The sequence below is a fragment of the Alligator sinensis genome, unplaced genomic scaffold (assembly GCF_000455745.1).
Source record: "Alligator sinensis unplaced genomic scaffold, ASM45574v1 scaffold860_1, whole genome shotgun sequence".
NCBI lineage: Eukaryota > Metazoa > Chordata > Crocodylia > Alligatoridae > Alligator > Alligator sinensis.
Window position 1 is genome coordinate 3,328,222 of NW_005841923.1, and position 17,198 is coordinate 3,345,419.

Consider the following 17,198-nt stretch of genomic DNA (forward strand, 5'->3'; position numbering starts at 1 on the left):
CACAGGAAATAGGTCCATCCATTCTGTTCAAAAGCAGTTAATAAATCTATTATCCATAAATTTATCCAGTCCCTTTTTTGAACATGACTGTCATCTGCTTCCACCACCTCCTGTGGCAATGAATTCCACAAGTTAACTACACAGTGTACAAAAAATACATATTATGAATATAACCACATAAAAATTGTGAACTATTTTGGGGTAGACATAGGTCTATGATGTCTGCTCTAAGTCTGCATATTCTGCTATAAGTCTGGGACATGTTAAGCATAGCCAAGATGTTTAGAACTAGCATACAATAAAAAGAAAAGGATACAAAATACCCTAAGATACTATTAAACAATACATATAGTACTGTCATATATTGTTTTTAAGTAAATATGTACACAGGTACAAAACCAAATGGGGCAGCCTCTTCTACAAAGGGCTTACAGTTCAATACAAACCTAGAAAAGCTAGATTGGGGTCATGAGTCAGGTAACGGAAGATGTGGTGATTCAGTAAGACACACAAGATCAGAATTCTTAGAAGAAATAGGTTCTAAAAAGGGATTAAAAGAAAAGAGATTCGTGGACAAAACCTGAGAAGGGGCAAGAGGAGCAATAAAGAAAGAGGTTTGGGTACAATATACAGTGCAAGATGAAGAATAGGAAAAAGTAAGAAGAGATTATGTGGGGGTAAGATCAGATGAAGTCTTAAAGCTAGGCACTATCCAGTTTATTTGGTGTGACATGGCAAGCACCTAAACAATGGATGAAAGAAAGGACTAGTGGCATGAACATGAGTTTAAGAGACCAAAAAGGAAGTCAAGGAAAGGGAAAAGGAATTTGGGAAAATAAATTAGCAAGAATGAGAAGACACTCTAGATTTGAATGCTTTGGCTATAAAATGCCTTAGAAGGCAGGAATATAGTGCCCCTGGCTTTGTCAGATAGTATATTTTACCAAGTAAGAAACAACATTCATTATTCCCCCCACCCCTTTTTTTTTTTTTTTTTTGCTGAAATGTATTTTTTGAAGTCAATCATTCATAACAAATTTACAACCAGGTAACCACCCACATTTCAGATGCTTTATCACAAGTTAATGATAATAAAGTATTTGTAGCTCCTGCTACATGGTCCAATAACTGTTTTGAATATACCCAAATGCCTGTTTTAGGTGTATATTAAGAAGTATAAACTAACTTAATACTTACTTATTACAGTGATGTTTGAGATGCTTCTTATAGCTGTCCTCTTGAAACAAGATATCTGGGTTACAGCTTGCCAGCCAATCTGCATCTTGCAGCACTGGCTGTGAACTCTGGGCTTTTACTTTCTTGCCTTTCCTTCCTCTGGGCACTGGTGCAGATAGACCTATGAAACATCCCCCAAACACTTCTCAGTCTGAATTGTAAAAGTCTGATCTCAAAGTGCAGTAAAAAACAGCCATAAAAAAAACCAAATATCACAGCTACCACCCCTGGGATGAAGAGCTACAACCAACCATTTAGTACAGGGAACTGTATTTTCCAAAGTCTGTGGAAACTGTAGAGCAAGTTCAACTCTAAAGAATGCAATTACCAAACAGGGACTCACACCAGAATAATAATCTAAAGTTCCTGTGTCTTATGAAAACTACCAGGAGATCTAACAAGTGGCCTGAACAGGCTCAGGTCATTCATGTCTTGTTTGAAAGACAACTGCTCCAGCACTCTTTTAATGCTGTACCAGAATATTTGTTCAATACTAAGAGGAAGAGTGCTACTCTGAACTGACAGTGCTTTGTACAGCCCATAAGGTATTCACTAGAGGTCTCCCAACCAAAACTAACCCACCCTTACTCTGACTTGCTTATCTAATCTGATCATGTCACAGCAAAGTCAGTCTGCCTACAGTTTAAAAGAAATCTGTAGTTTGACTTCAGCAAGAGTCCTCTTTCCCAGAGCACTATCATTCAATTGTGGTATGCTTACCAGAATGGTTAACCAAGGCTCGTGTTTGCCCATCTGCAGTTGGAGTGATCAGATCCCAGATGAAACTTTTGATATTTTCATCCCCTTTGTAGTGATTAAGACAATATACCAAGATAGTCCGGCAGATGGTTTCCACATCTTGTTCCGTTAGCTGACGTTTATAGCGCCCATGTGAGAGGATGTCAGTCCACCGACCCCAACTACAAAAAAAATATGTTCAGTACACAGCTGTAGCACTGGAATTTCCATTCATTTTAACCCCTGGGTGCTAGGCAAGTTGGGAGCTCCTGTCTTAGCACTAAAGTATTTTCCATTTGTAGGTCATGTCAGGGAATGGTGCGCTTCCAACTACAGCACCAAAGAGTTAAGAATGTTTATTTTACAGAGCAGGCAATAGGTTCACTGCTCATAAAAGCTGCACTTGAACTATACTGGAAATAATGAAGTACACATGTTTAACACTAAATGTTCCCAGTCAGCTATGAATAGGGAATACAATCCTAGAGTGCTTCTGTAATAATGAGATTTTTGGATCAGTTTGACCTTGAAATGCATTGGTAATAAGCACAAGCAAACTTCTAAAAAGAATGGGAGAGGGGTGAAGGGTTGGAGGAGGGGTGAGGACATGAACAAGGAAAAAAACATGAACAAGCAAAAAAGAAAAAAAAGAATGCATAGTGACTCTGAAGCCCACCACGAGGACAGCCAAATATAACTGTCTGCCTGCGAAGACACAAAGGTAAAGCTGGATGAGCTAATGAAAGAGAACAATTAAGCATCCAATGTATCCACCAGAGAAACAGGAATCCAGGGTTCTACTAGCTGGTGCCAAAGCAATCGAGCTCAGGTCTAAGGAAAGAGTCTAAGCTGCTTGTTAATTTCCAAACCAGGCCTGTCTTTGTGCTTCAATTCCCTTATGCCTTAAAGATCTCCAAAACATTTTAAATGGTAAAATATAAGGCTCTTGGGGATTCAAGATGTACCTTGGAAACATGAATGTATACAAATTTCAGCTACCTTTCTCTAGTCACAGAACTGCACTTACCCATAAACCAAAAGGTTTTTCTCTACCCTAAAACATTCGCTCCTTGCATAACCCTGTGATTTGTCCTGAGGTCTTCGGGGCTTTGTACTGGGCTTTTCTTCTGAATCACTTTCCAGGTCTGAGAATTCCATCAGTTCATCCTCCTTCACTGCACTGTAAAGCCTGGTTTGCTTTCTTACTCTTGGTGTATCAATAACTAGGTTGTTCTAAAATGAAAGCAAGCAAAAAGGAACATATAAATTCAAAATCAAAAGTTCTCTTTGAACAAATCAGGAACTTGTTCAAAGTTCTCACCCTTCCATTTAAAGCGTCAATATCCAGCTCAGCTTTCTTAGCCCACTTCTGCCAAAAATTAGGGTCATCCAAGGAAATATCTGTCCTGTTTCCAGATGCAACAAAACTAGCCTAGTGAGCATGAAAACACATACATTAGCTTCACTACTGTATGCCATCATGAACAGCTTTTCATTTTCACTGTAAGAGCAATGACAATTTATTTTTTAAATAAAAGGTTAAGCCCCCAGAAACATCAAACAGATGTTGGAGGAAAAGGAACACCATCATTTTCTAATGTGACATTTTACACAGAAAAAATAAAACTAAACCAATGGGGAAGGTAGATTTACTGCTACTTTCATTCATCAGGTCATATTTTTTTTCTTTAAGTGTTAATGCTCACCTTCGCAAAAGTTGAGCCTTTTCCTTCAGACTCAATAGTAATTGTGTGTGTTCGCCTTAAGAGAATCTGGTCAATGTCTTCTTCACAGAACTTGGAACCTTCATCCTCCTCATCCATAAGAGCACCATAAGCCCCCTTTCTCAGGAGATCTTCTATCTCTTTTTTAGAAAGTTGCTGTACCTGTATTTTAAAGACGATACAAAGTCTTCTTTGATATCCACCATAATTTAATACTAATAGCATAATCTAACCATTCTTGATGTTCTTTAGAGATGACTGCAACAAGTGTGAATGTTTTATACTTGACTGACAGAACAACACTTTGTAAATTTAGGCCTTAAAGTACTAATTAAATGGCAAACAAAGTTCTTAGCTTAATCTATTCTGAAGCTAAATGAAATATTCAACCAGAAAAGCCATGTCCTTCACCAGAAAGGACAGTAAGCAAAAATGTGCTCTACAATGTGAACCTTTGGAAATGTGAAAAAATCCATTCTCACCCCATTTGTAGCATTTTCTCTTCCACTCATAGACTGGAGTACAGCTTTATCAAGGCCAAGTTTTAAGCTAGCTTTGTCAAACATTTCTCTTTCATAAGAGTTCCTTGTTATCAACCTGTAGATCTTCACTGATTTGCTCTGTCCTATTCTGTGACATCGGGCTTGGGCCTAAGAAACACAAAATAGGATCTTCAGTTACAATTAGCATAAAGAAAACAAGGGTTATAGATAACTTAAGACTATTTCTTCTAAATTCTTGAAAATGCTAACATTTAAATTCTAAGCTTAATGCATTTTCTAAAGGCCAATAACAGTCCTAACTCTTAGAAAAAGTATATGGTAGAAAGATGAAATTCAGTAATAATTGCCTCTTTCAATATTACCTGGAGGTCATTCTGGGGGTTCCAGTCTGAATCAAAGATGATGCAGGTATCAGCAGCAGTAAGATTAATGCCCAAACCTCCTGCCCTTGTACACAGCAGGAAAACAAACCTATCAGAATCAGGTCTAGAAAACCTGTCAATAGCTGCCTGGCGAAGATTGCCTCTTACTCGACCATCAATTCGCTCATATGGGTACCTGAAATAAAGATTATAAAGACAATTTTACACCAATGGTTTACTACACCTTATCATTGTACCAATTAGTTTTTAAAAGGAACTCAATAATAATTACAGCAAAGTATAGAGTAAGTGTTTTTAATCAACTAGATGCACCAGTGAAGGACATACTGCACACATTTCCTCTGAGCAATTTCCATTGGAGAAAGAATTGTTATCCAAAAGAATGAAATAAACCATCAAACTATGGCTAGATATTCTTACGCTAAATATCAGGTAAAAAGCCTAGCTGAACAATTAACTAGAAGGTGGAATATTAGCATACTACATGAGAGGCACCTGTACACCCATAAGAAATAACAAACTCTTCGTAATTAAAGGCGTGCATTTTCCTTTCATCGGATCATTCAACAAATTCAAGCACTTAAGTTTCATCTTTTTACAATACAGATCGCTCACAGGTTAAATATTGTGGTCACTGAGGGAAAAACAATGCATTCAGAATTGTATTACTTTGTTGCTCTCACCGTCTTTGAATGAGGTAGTCTTCCAGTATGTCCAAGCAGCGCACCATCTGGGAAAAGATAAGCACCCTGTGGCCACCAGCCTTCAGTTTTGGCAGCAGCTTGTCAATCAGTACTAGCTTGCCAGCAGCCTGGATCATTGCCTGGAGCTGAAAATCTGGAGAGTCTGCATTGTGTGTTTCTTTAAACTCTTCCAAAATTTTCTCTTCAGCACCTGCAAAGATTGGACAGCAATACATGAATACTGTAAAGGTTTTATTAATAAAACAATGAGCCTGCCTTCAATACCCTATGCAAGGTACAAGAATGTCTTAAGCATTATATGCATAAACATTTATACACATTCATTAGCTAAGTTAGCACTAAACACACACGTACACAAAACCAAACACAAATGAACAACAAGGGATTTAAGCTTTCAGCAGGAGGAGGAAAAAAAAAACACCAAAAACCTAGGAAGAGAACCTTTCTAAATAAAAGAATACAGCAAGGGGGGGAAAAACCCCTAGGAAAAAAAACAAACCCTTTCTATATAAAAGAATACTGAATGAGAGTGATGTATGAATTTTAACAAGAAATTACCAAGACAGAATTTGTTGCAGAAAGCAGACCAGATTCTAACTAAACAAATTTTATTACATATTTAAGGGAGAGGAAAAGCTATTTTAACAAACTAACTCAAAAGCAAAAGACTGGCCCACTCTGACATTACAGCATGAAGAAGTCTAAATAGGACTTTTTTTTTTTTTTTTTTTTTACTTTAAAGCTTAAAATATATAATTAAAGGCCTGCTTCTGCCACTATGCCAACGTCCAGACAATGGAAAAGCCAATTTTTCATTGGAAAATTAAAGAGCAAGGAATAGAAGGTAAACTGCACTTATTTTTTCCTGCCTGCTTAGTTTGAAGCTATCCAATACTCGAGGTTCTTTTAGAATTAGCCAACAGTCTTACAGCATGTTTTTCATCTAACGCTATTATGGGTTTAAAAAGAACAAAAGCTTATAGATTATTCTGTTTAACCCCAGGACATTAACTGAATGGGCAGCAGGTCAAGCTTCCTTATAACACCTGTTTAATTCTGCCTTGGCCTGGAAGGTCATGAAGCTTCGTGTCCATTATCTCCTTGGCCTGTTTTCTGAGACTACCAGAAAGAGTGCCATTTAGAATAAGGAGTTTGCTATGTTGACACCCTCCATTCCATGGAGTACTAGACAGACCACTACAAGCATCTTGGATATTTCTGGCTGGCAAAAATGGTAATGCATCACCAGGGATCCAGATTTTCCATTTCCCATGGAAAAACAGAGAAAACTGCGGATTTCCCATTTTTATCAGGGAAAATGCGGATTTTCCCTTTTAGAAGAGAAACCTGCAGATTTCCCCCTCTTGCAAAGAGCTCTGCAGGCTAGCAGATGTCCAGCCTGCAAGAGATGTTTACAAAAAGGGCGGGGAAACCTTCAACCCTGCCAGGACCAGAAGGGAGAGGGGGGAAGAGCCGGGCCAGCCACACACTTACTGGAGGCTGCTTCAGGCTCACTCTTCTTGCTAGAGGTAAGTGGGGCTTGGGGGTTGCAGGGAGATCTGCAGCCAGCCAGGCACTCTGACTGGCAGGGGGTTTGCAACCTCCCCGCTTCTGGCCAGAGTACTTGGCCGGCTGCAAACCCCCACCACTCTCAGCTATCTGCAAATGGGAGTGTCCAGCTGGCTGCAAACCTCCCCACTTCCTCAGCCCCCAGTAAGCTTGGGCACTCCCCAGCCAGGCACTCTAGCCAGGAGAGGGGTTGCAGCCTGCCTGCTCCCAGCCGGCGTACTCGGTTGGCTACAAACCCCCGCTGCTTCCAGCTAGCTGCAAACCCCGCCTCCCAGCCAGAGTGTCTGGCTGGGGAGTGCCCAAGCTGGCTGGGGAGGTTTGCAGCTGGCGAGCACTCCAGCTGGGGGGGGGGGGGGGGTTGCAGCCTTCCCTGCTCCCTCAGCCCCCAGCCAACTTGGGCACTCTCTGCCTGGGAGGGGGGCATCGCAGCTGGCCAGGCGCTCCGGCCAGGAGCGGGGAGACTGCAAATCCTCCCTCCCCTGGCCAGAGTGCCTAGCCAGCTACAAACCCTGGGTCATAAACACTGCACTCCCCACCCTGCTGCCCTCCCCAGGCCCTCCGGAGCACAGCGTGTTCATGCACGAAAGCTGCCTGCCACTGCAAGCTCTGCGCTGCCCTGGCCACACTTCCTCTGTGTGCATAGGGGCAGTGCACACCCACCCTGCCCCCACCCCCACACAGATCTGCTGTGCGCAGGTCCCTCCTGCCCCCTGGGGACTGCATGCTGCCACTGGAAGTTGGCCCCGCTTGAGGCTGCAGCATGTGGGGGAGCTGGCTCGTGCTCCTGCTGTAGCAGCCGCTGCCTTCCATTGGGGGCAGAGGGGTGCAGACCTAGGTCCCTGGCCCCATAGCCATGGTGGCTGGGGGGCAGGAGTGAGGGACACCAGCAGGGTGACGGGGGCATTTAATTTTAACCACGGATTTTGGGATTTTTTAATCAGAGAATTTGTTATTTTTTTATCACAGAAAACTAGGATCCCTGTGCATCACACAGTATTTTTCAGTTAGTTTTCAAGTAAAACCATGCATGAAAAATAAATAGCTTTTCTGAAATTCTTCAGAGCACTGACTATTTATTTCTGAAATTTTGGTCAAGATCAAGTTTTTAAAATATTCCAATGGTGTACAGTGGCCATATTTTATATTTTTTCTTGAACAATGCAAGTGAGGGTTAGGCAGGGAGCCAACTGCTACACTACAACCTCGCCCATATTCCCTTCCTAAGCTGCCCTGGGAGGCAGGTCTCTCTCTCTCTCACGCGCACACATCAGCTGTCTGATCACCAGTTCGATACGTGTCTGTAGTAACTTGAACTGTCTTACCTAGATACCATCCCAGATCAAGAAATAAGAACTGAATAAGTAGATTACCAGAACATCTGACAGCTCTATATTAAGCAAGAAGGATACAGTACATGTAAAGGAATTTAGACCAGGTTATCAGGATGGGAGAGTTATTAGTCAGCATACCCACACAATCATGACTAACAAAACTGACAAAAAACTCAGCCACAAACATAAATGTAAAATTGTGCACGAGAGAATAAACAGAAGCATGTAACTGAACTATTTCCTACCAGGATATCACTGCTCAGGTCATTGTTGATCCTTATGGCCATACATATTCAAATGTATGGCAATTCATGAAGTAGCATAACAAACACAAGCAGGACTAGTAGAATTCGATGCATGCTTAAGTCTGATCTGCAAGAAGAACCCTTTCTCACTTTTTGTTAACTATGTAGTAGTATTTAGGTAAGGGTGACTACTACAGGAGTCAACTTCTCCATTGAGCGCATACTCCAAGTATGCGGTGGGTTTCCAGATAGTTTACATATGGCACTCTAGCTAATCCATGGATAGGCAAAATCTGGCCCGCCAATTAACTGCCATGACCCTGCCCACACCAGCTCCATGCCCACCAATACCCACTACCCTGGCCCGAGCCACCATGTACAGCTTCCTGGCAAAGCTGCTTCAGTTGCTGCGGCACGCCGGGCACCACACACCCAGCTAGGTGGGAGGGACGGGACAGGACGGGGGGGGGGATACTGAAGCTGGGCAGCTCCTGCCCCAGTGCACAGGGCTCCAGCTCAGTCTCCTGGCTGTTTTCCACCCCTTCCACACCCAGCATGATAAGCAGTCACCTGCAGGCAGCCAAGTGGGTGGAAGGCAGCTGGAGTGGCAGGAAGGCAGCCAGAGCAGCACAGCAAGAGGAGAAGCTGCTGTAGGCAGGGGGAGCCAAGCAGTACCTAGGCAGCAGAGAGAGCAGCTCTGCCAGGTAGCTGTGCATGCTGGCTAGGGCCGGGGCCGGGGCGGTACTATCAGCAGGTGCGTGGTGGATATAGGCAGGAGCACAGTGCAGGCTGCCCCAGGCAGGAGTGGGTGACACTCAGCCCCATGCAGACTGCGGCAGGAGCAGCGGACCACACCTGCACCATACCGCCCAAGAAAGCTTTGCTAGATGCACCTGCACTTTCCCTTTCCTTCTACCCCCAGTTGACTCCACACACAATATGGAAAAAGTAAGACTGTTTTGAGCTATTATGCAATTGCCTCTATATACAACCCCCACCCCCCCCAAAATCGGGACTTTTAAAAAAATAAATTAAAATACGTTATAGCAGATGTTTGATTTTTAGTATATGATTTGCTTTTCATCTACAATTTGTTAAAATGATATCTTCCAAAAGATTTTGTGCACAACCCTTGACAGCTCACCAAAACTTGTTAAGTGGCTCTCCAGCTAAAATAATTGCCCACCCTGAGCTAATCCCACACAGTTTTTCTTTGCTCAATTGTAAAACCCAAATTTCTATTATTGAATGAGCAAAGCAAACATGTAAACCTCAGCATTAATATATCTAAGTTACATATGAACCATAACAGAAAGCCAACCACACCATAGCAAGTCTCAATGCAAATCCTAGTAACTAGGGAACTTCAAACAATTCATAATTTGTTCTGGATAACACCTACTGCCATAACAGTCTCTTGTACCTATGCAAACCCCCCCCCCAAATATTTTACTAATTAAGTCAGTATTCACTCCAATCAAGACTTTTTATAGGGAGCAAAAGAGGAGGAAGGGACTGGATGTGTGGACAGTCAGTTGGACTACTACATTTTTACTCCCTTCAGTCAAGAATGACTTCCAGACACACAAGAGGTCACGAAGGAAAAAGCCTTTCCATATGCCCCCACAATACTGCAGCTAAAACCAGCACAGAGCCACTCCCTGCTGCTAGTTCTCAGAATCAGGGAAGAGGCATGATCTCCGAGTCCTTGAGAATGGTTACTAAGGAAAGTCCAGTGCTCTAGCTCCTAGAAAGACAAAAGATGTTGCTTTGAGACTACACAAAATGTGGCCACTCCCTTCAAGAAGAGTAATCAAAACAGTTTCTGCTGAGTACTACATAGGCGCAGCCAACCAAGAAGCCATAAGAATAACCATGTGGCATTCACCAAGCATTTTGCACCACATAACCTATCAATCAAAGCACAGTGAAAAGCTTCAAGACTTCCAGATGATATTCCACATAATGCAGAATATGTAAAACAAGTTTGGTAAATTGGTATCAAATAAAAATCACGTGCAATACTACATGCCTGCAAAGACTTCTATGAACTCAAGAACTCAAGTGCACAATTTTCATTAAACATTAAATGCTACTGAAGTAAATGCAAGTCTGGGAGAATTTGACCCAATAACCTAGAAACCAATGATACCAGCACTAATGCAATGAAATGCAAAAATATGAAAAAAATTGCCAGCTGTTTTCTTTTATAATGCTGAGATCTTGCTAGTGCAAAAATTGTTTTTCCAAAGAATTGTGATGCAAAGTTGCTGTGCTGTCATTATAATTCTTTTTGAAGAGCTTGCAATGAGCTTGTCACCATTTTAAGTACAAATAGGTTATTACAGAATAAAAGCTCAAGAAATTATAAAAGACTTTCTTTCCTAGAATGACAAATTTCTTTCCTAGTATCAAAATTTATTTTGATATTTCATCTCTAAAATTTTTCGAAGTCTGAAGCTTGTTCAATCAGCATTGTCATGAAATTTGAGTCAGGCCAAAGCATCCAAACAAAATCCCTTGGGAGAATGTTTTAATAATATTTTTAAGCATTTGTGGTTTTTCTCATTTACCTTCTGGTTTTTAATTTTATAAAGGTACATATTTTCCACATTTTTGGGGGGGCCTAGAAACTTTGATTTGAAAAAAAAAAAACAGTGGATATTCTCTCCTACAGCTACCTGACTCCAAAAGATAAAGCTTTAAGGAAACCACCAAATGTCATAAGACTCATAAAATAAAATGAAGTTACAAGTGTAGACAATACTGATGCATTATTTCAAAACTCAATTTATTAAATTAAATACCAGCACAAACAGTTCCACATCCTGAACAGGCCGATCTATTTTCTGGTAAGATCATTTACATACTTGCTCAAAGAAAGTCTATAATAAATTCTGAAGAGTTCCTAGCACTAGTGTTGCATATGAAACGATAGAAAAATGGTCCTCAAACTAGGGAGTTACTGTAACACAGCATGTATGATAAACTATTGGAGAGAAAGTAAACAGGTGGTTACTAGGCAGGAAACCAGTAGGATGGAACTGGATTTATGAAGTTGGAAAAGAAGGTAGGCTTAAATTTGGTTAACATGCATTGTAGTTCAATTAACTGCATTTATCTCTCTCTTCTCAGACGGTATTAAAGGCTATACTGGTCCCTCATTTAGCACTTACTACACTTGGTCCTGATCTAAAGAGCAATGCTACACTGAAAGACAAGTAACAAGTATTTTTTTAGTTAACTGTTACTGGCTGCCCTAACTGTTAATCTGAAATAAAGACGTAGGAGCATAAGAAACCATAAAAACCTGATAATACTCTCATTTCTCAGTCTATCAGGACTAGAAATCTTTTGACAGACCTATACAAATGATTTTATGGCTAATACCTTTTTCTAAGCAGCAATCCTAGACTCAGACCCAAGACTTACTTTAAAGAGAAAGTTGTCACTATGCTGGCTTTCATAAATTGTGTAAAAAAAAAAAAAAGTACTATCCTTCCCCATCCATCCACATTGCTTTTATGTGAATTCGATGAAAAGGAGAAGAATCGCAGGATACATACTGAAACCAAACATACTGAACTGCTTCATAGTCATTTTGAGAAAGTGGAGAAAAATGCTGACCTACCATTAATAAGATATGGATGATTGCAGCATTTTCTAAGTTCCATCATAGTGTTCAGAAGATTAGGTACATTAGCTTGGCCACCACCCTTAGAGAGAAATGTGAAGTTCTTTTCAAGAATAGCACGATAGTATTTCTTCTGAATATTTGTCAGCTCAACTTCAATGATGGTTTCTTCTTTTGGAGCCAGGTTCTTTTCTACATCCTCCTTGAGACGTCTTAACATCATTGGCTTCAAAATAGCTTGGAGTTTTTGCACCTGGAACACACACACGGTTATTTATTGACAGGAATAGCAAAGTTTCAAATATTAAGTTTTTGATTCTCAAAAGAATACTGCACCACCTTCAATTTTAAGGAGCAACTGATTGTCATACCCTAATCCTAAAAGAACATGGATCTCTAAAATTCCCTTCTCTCCACAGCTCAAAAGTAGCAGCATTAACATTTCTTAGAGTCAACTAATGATTGAATTTGCCTTGGGTAGCCTAGGGGATACACACTATTAAAGTTTAAAAAAATGAAACAGTACCGTATCATTTCTGTTCAGCAGTATTTTTCTCAGGTGAGATTATGTTTCTGATGTTATGAAATAAGTCTCACTTGGATCAAAATTTCCCAAGCAGGAATCATCATTTCACATCAGCCATGACAGCTGGGTGAAACAGAAGAAGTGTGCCTGAAGACAAACTGATAATGTTTCAGGTTTTTTTTTCCTGGGGTTGGAAAGATCCCTTTTCTCATTTCCATTAAAATTCCCCAAAATCGGCCAAATTCTAAGCCTCTGAAAAAAAAATCTCATTCTGCACAAACTCACGATGGGTTTGCTGAAGGCTGGCAGATGAATTCGCTTTAGACCATTTGCAATGTCTTAGCACACAAAACTCAAAGCTTCAGGGTTTGGTAACAGTACATACAGTCACTCTTCCAGAAGGAACTCTCCTAGGAGTGATTTAACCTTGGTAGCTCCCAGGTTATTTTCCTCATGGAGCACCCATTTTTACTCCGGGAGAAAAAGCCTGAACATCTGTACACTTTTGGTTTCTTCTGGGAGGACAGTGACTTTCCCAGCAGAAACTGAATGCCTGTACAAGACCTAAGATGACCTTGCAATTCCTTCTCTCATTTACTGGGGGCCCACTCTAGTGCAGAGCACTAAAAGTGAGAGTGGGATGACAGTCTTTCCTGTTTTGTCCATTATGTCTAACAAACCAGCATGAAGGCCAACTTTTTTGGCAGGTGTGCCACTAATTAGTCTTACACCCTCCTTAAGTGCATCTACACGTGCAATTAATGCAACGCAATAAATTCCAGAGTGTTTTGAATCGGAGTAAACTGCTCCCAGGCACAGCATCTACTTGTGCACCCAGCACAGTAGCAATTTGAGCTGGGGTAGTGCAGGCCCCTGGCTGGTCTGACTGGGTTCAATTTACAGCCCTGCTCAGTGTCTACACATGTGTTTTGGTACCATAAAGTCCTCTGCCGTAAGACAGTACTGTCTGTGACAATACAATCTTACGGTGTAAATTAATTAGTTTATTGTGCCCTAATACTGGTGCACGTGTACACTGTGATGCTTTATTGTGGAACTGATTAGTCTACTCTGTACTAAAGCGCATATGTAGATGCATCCCAAGTGCCACTCTGATCCCCTTCTCTTCCCAATCTGCTGCTGTGCTTTCTGCCCTGTGCTCCCTGTCTGATATGTTGCTCTACTTTCTGCCCTATTTACCTACCACTGTGTTGTCTATCCCCTCCCCAGTCAGCCTCTGTGTGGCATGTGGCAATCTGTGCCACAGGCTGACCACTCCTGCTGCAGATTTAAAAAAGTAAGGTTCATGACAAGGGGGAAACAAGAAGGGGGAGATTAAATCACTAGTTGACATTCCCCTCGATTATTTGTAGTAGAACCCAGGAGTCACCTTTAAACATTCCTTTGCTATCTATCTAACAACAGCTAGGGAATGCATTGGTGAAGTGATGTTTCTTGTTCCCCTCTAGTGGTTTTTCCAAGCAGAAGAAACTTAGTTCAACTGATATGGGACTATGTTGTGTATCCAAAGGTTACAACTCTGATGTGATTGAGAGAAATTATTATTTCCAGTGATATAATTTTTTTCTCAGTTTCTTCTTTCTTAAAACAAGGTACTTAAAGCTATGTTACAAGGAAGAAATACAGGTCAAAGTCAAGCACTCAACCGTTAAATGCTTTGAAGAAAAACTGAGATCAGATCCTATGGAATGAAACAGTACATAATAATGTGATTAAAACAATCATATGTGGATATACACAAATAGATCAAGTTAAGGTAGCATTCATAACACCTTGTGTTTCTGGCATTTCCTAATTTTTGAGTACTTGATTTAGCCATCGTAGCATGATTTTAATAGGACAGCACTGAAGAAATAATTTCTGAATAAAGAACAGAAAGAATTTTCTCCTTACTGAGTTATATTACTTCTTAACCTGGGTAAAACAGGTTCCCGCCCCCACTGGAGCCAACAGCAAAACTTTCATTTGTATCAAGGGAAGCAACTGTCCTCTCTCCTGTTAGAAGCACTCAAGGGACTGTCAAGTGAAAACCTAGTCAGTCTAAACAAATAAGTGAAAAAATTAAAAAACATTTTTTCATACTACATCTGTACTGATCCCTGTGCCAATTGTTCGTACAATCTCTTTATACAAAATATTTGTATCTTCCAGTTACTGACTGACTGGCTGAACAGCAGATAGATTTTTTTTTTTTACTATACAATGTGTTGTCAAATATATAAAACAAGCTTTTTTTTAATCTCCACTTTTCCAGTTCTAAACACACTAAGAATTACTTGTAATAGCAGGAAATAAAATTCAGACTCGGTAGCATGGTTAAATTGACATTCTTCCTAAACAGGGAAAGAAGAGTGTGTATGAGTAATTACCTGTTCTTCAGTTTTCAGATCACCAAACTCTTGCATGAATGTGGTTTCTGAAGGGAAGCGAGCTGGTTCCAAGAAATGAAGTAAGCTAAACAGCTCTTCTACAGTGTTCTGTAATGGGGTACCAGTAAGCAGCACCTTGTGTTCCTGCAAGAATAAAACAGTTGCCTAGAAATAAAATCTATGAAGGTTCATTTTCAAAGCATGTCTCTGCTTGTTGTTTTTCTCAAGAGTTGTTTCAATAAATTCTGCAACTGCCTCTTTATGGCTTATCAGAAAATCTTTATGACATTCAACACTGTGGCCTTCCTCCCATTGCACACTGGGATACGACTCCAAATCATTATTGTCAATTTATTACCAAAGTCTGCTGACCAACCAGCCTGCTGCCACTCAGAATTTGCCCCCACTATCCATGTGCCTCCATAAATCAGATGGACTTTTGGACTAGACAAATACAACAGGAATTAACACCTCCACTTTCCGCACCCTCCCAAGTACACAACAGAAGTCTTTGATATGCTGCATTAAACAGTGCATGTAGAATGATTTACTTTCTCTCTAGGAACAGACACAATTGCTGCATGTAGTAGGACCAGCCCCCTGCTTCCACTCCAGCTCCTCAGGGTGACCTCCTCCTCATCTATCTGCTATGCCTTGATAGAACTGTATTTGATATTTGGAAGCTGTTCCCCAGAGTCCCTGAGTATCCACTGGCTCCCTATTTGGCCTAGCCTTCTGTGCTGTGCTGGACTGTTTGGTGTCTGCTTTGTGGCCATGGATCCCAAAACCCACTACACCCCCAGCTCTGTACCCCACTGGCACCTGCTCCTCTGACTGATCAGGCCCTACTGGTCCTGTCAGTGCCTTCAGACACCAACCTACCCTAGTGCTTTAATTGAGGCCCTCTTAACTCAAACTGCCCTAAAGAATCTAATTGTGGCCTCCAGCCACCCCCACTACTATTATGCCCATGCCTTGCAGTTGTTACGCCAGATTCATTTCTTTGGGCCCTCTGGTCCTGTTCATCAGGCCGCCCCCCAGGCACAAGGTCTGGCAAGGCTCAACCTATTTCCCTAGGCCCTGATCCTACCTGGATTCGCTTTGCTGGACCCATCTGTCAGACCACCCGGCCCTTGACCTTTTTGGCCTTACACTGTCCCTGGGCCCATGGTCCTGTTCTGGATTCATCCTGTTTCAAGTTGAAGCCCCTCACCCCAGGCTTTTGCCCTTGGTCTCCACCTGCCTCTGGGCCCCTTACCCTGACTTGGCTGCAGCCCCTCCCAGACTCCAGCTTCACCAGACAACCCAAAGCCAAGAGAGCTGAAGTCTATCTCCAGCCCTCAGCCCTCTTGAGTCCCTGACCCAGGCTAGGCTGCTATCACAAAATACCCCACCAGGAACCTCCCATGGCCCCCATCCTCCCCTACAGCCACAATTCGGTCCTCTGCTCAAACTTAAACACAAACAGTAACCCACCCGGCTCTAACAATCTTATACCCTAACCTAAACCCACCAGTCTCTGCTTGTTGCAAAATCCCTCTAGGTTCCAGCTTCTCTGCAGCTAGTCCTGCAGGCAAGAGCTCCTTCTCTTCAACAGAGCAAGGCCTGACTGCCTGTTCTGGCTCACGGCTGAGCTTTTATTTCCCTGAGTACCTCCTACTTCTGGTCTCATGCCCCCCCACTCTCCCCACTCAGCTCCTTACTGAGCCTAGGTGTTCTTTCTTTAGCTCAGTGAGCTGCCTGCTCCTCTCTGCTGCAGCTTGCACAACTGAGTTGCTTACTTAGTAGCTAGCCTAAGCTCAGTTGCCCCCATCAGAATGCAGCTCTAGCCTGCTGTTCTCCCCTCTCAAAGTAGCAGGGCCTTTGGTCCCTGTTAAACTGCCCCAAAGCAATCCTATAACAGAATTTTATTTCTCATTTTAAAAGTAACACATTCTGCATTATTTCTGTAGTCCTAGAAAGGGCAGTTAAAAAAAAATGGGGCAGGTTTGTTAAGTCTCAAGACCTGCTGGGTAAACATTTGTTTGTATACAGATCCTATGGCTGTTTAAAAGCAGACCTTGTTTTATTAAATATATAAATATATATATATATATTAACTGAAACCAGGAGGTAGTACTGCCAGGGTGTAGACAGTGAAAAAGGAAGGAAGATGTGGCAAAGTGGCTGACATATACAGTACAGCCTATGGGAAAAGTTAAGGGGAAAAAACAAG

General features: G+C 41.6%; 1 protein-coding gene and 1 long non-coding RNA gene across 6 annotated transcripts in view; one reads left to right on the forward strand and one right to left on the reverse strand.

The window, feature by feature from the left end:
* LOC112549515 overlaps positions 1-15,103 on the forward strand; it is a 59,513-nt gene extending 44,410 nt beyond the window's left edge. Inside the window, exon 3 of the long non-coding RNA XR_003092950.1 lies at positions 14,995-15,103. This is a non-coding gene — a long non-coding RNA (uncharacterized LOC112549515). The remainder of the gene's footprint in view (positions 1-14,994) is intronic.
* The window catches only part of CHD7 (chromodomain helicase DNA binding protein 7), a 166,381-nt gene that overhangs the window by 15,955 nt on the left and 133,228 nt on the right, over positions 1-17,198 (reverse strand). For all 5 annotated transcript variants that reach the window (XM_006019130.3, XM_006019129.3, XM_025198510.1 and 2 more), the window contains 10 exons: positions 14,984-15,127; positions 12,065-12,320; positions 5,268-5,478; positions 4,564-4,759; positions 4,181-4,348; positions 3,681-3,860; positions 3,296-3,406; positions 3,002-3,207; positions 1,957-2,156; positions 1,198-1,357 (listed from right to left, as the gene is read on the reverse strand). In XM_006019130.3, coding sequence (XP_006019192.1) covers positions 1,198-1,357; positions 1,957-2,156; positions 3,002-3,207; positions 3,296-3,406; positions 3,681-3,860; positions 4,181-4,348; positions 4,564-4,759; positions 5,268-5,478; positions 12,065-12,320; positions 14,984-15,127 — 1,832 coding nt within the window. The remainder of the gene's footprint in view (positions 1-1,197; positions 1,358-1,956; positions 2,157-3,001; positions 3,208-3,295; positions 3,407-3,680; positions 3,861-4,180; positions 4,349-4,563; positions 4,760-5,267; positions 5,479-12,064; positions 12,321-14,983; positions 15,128-17,198) is intronic.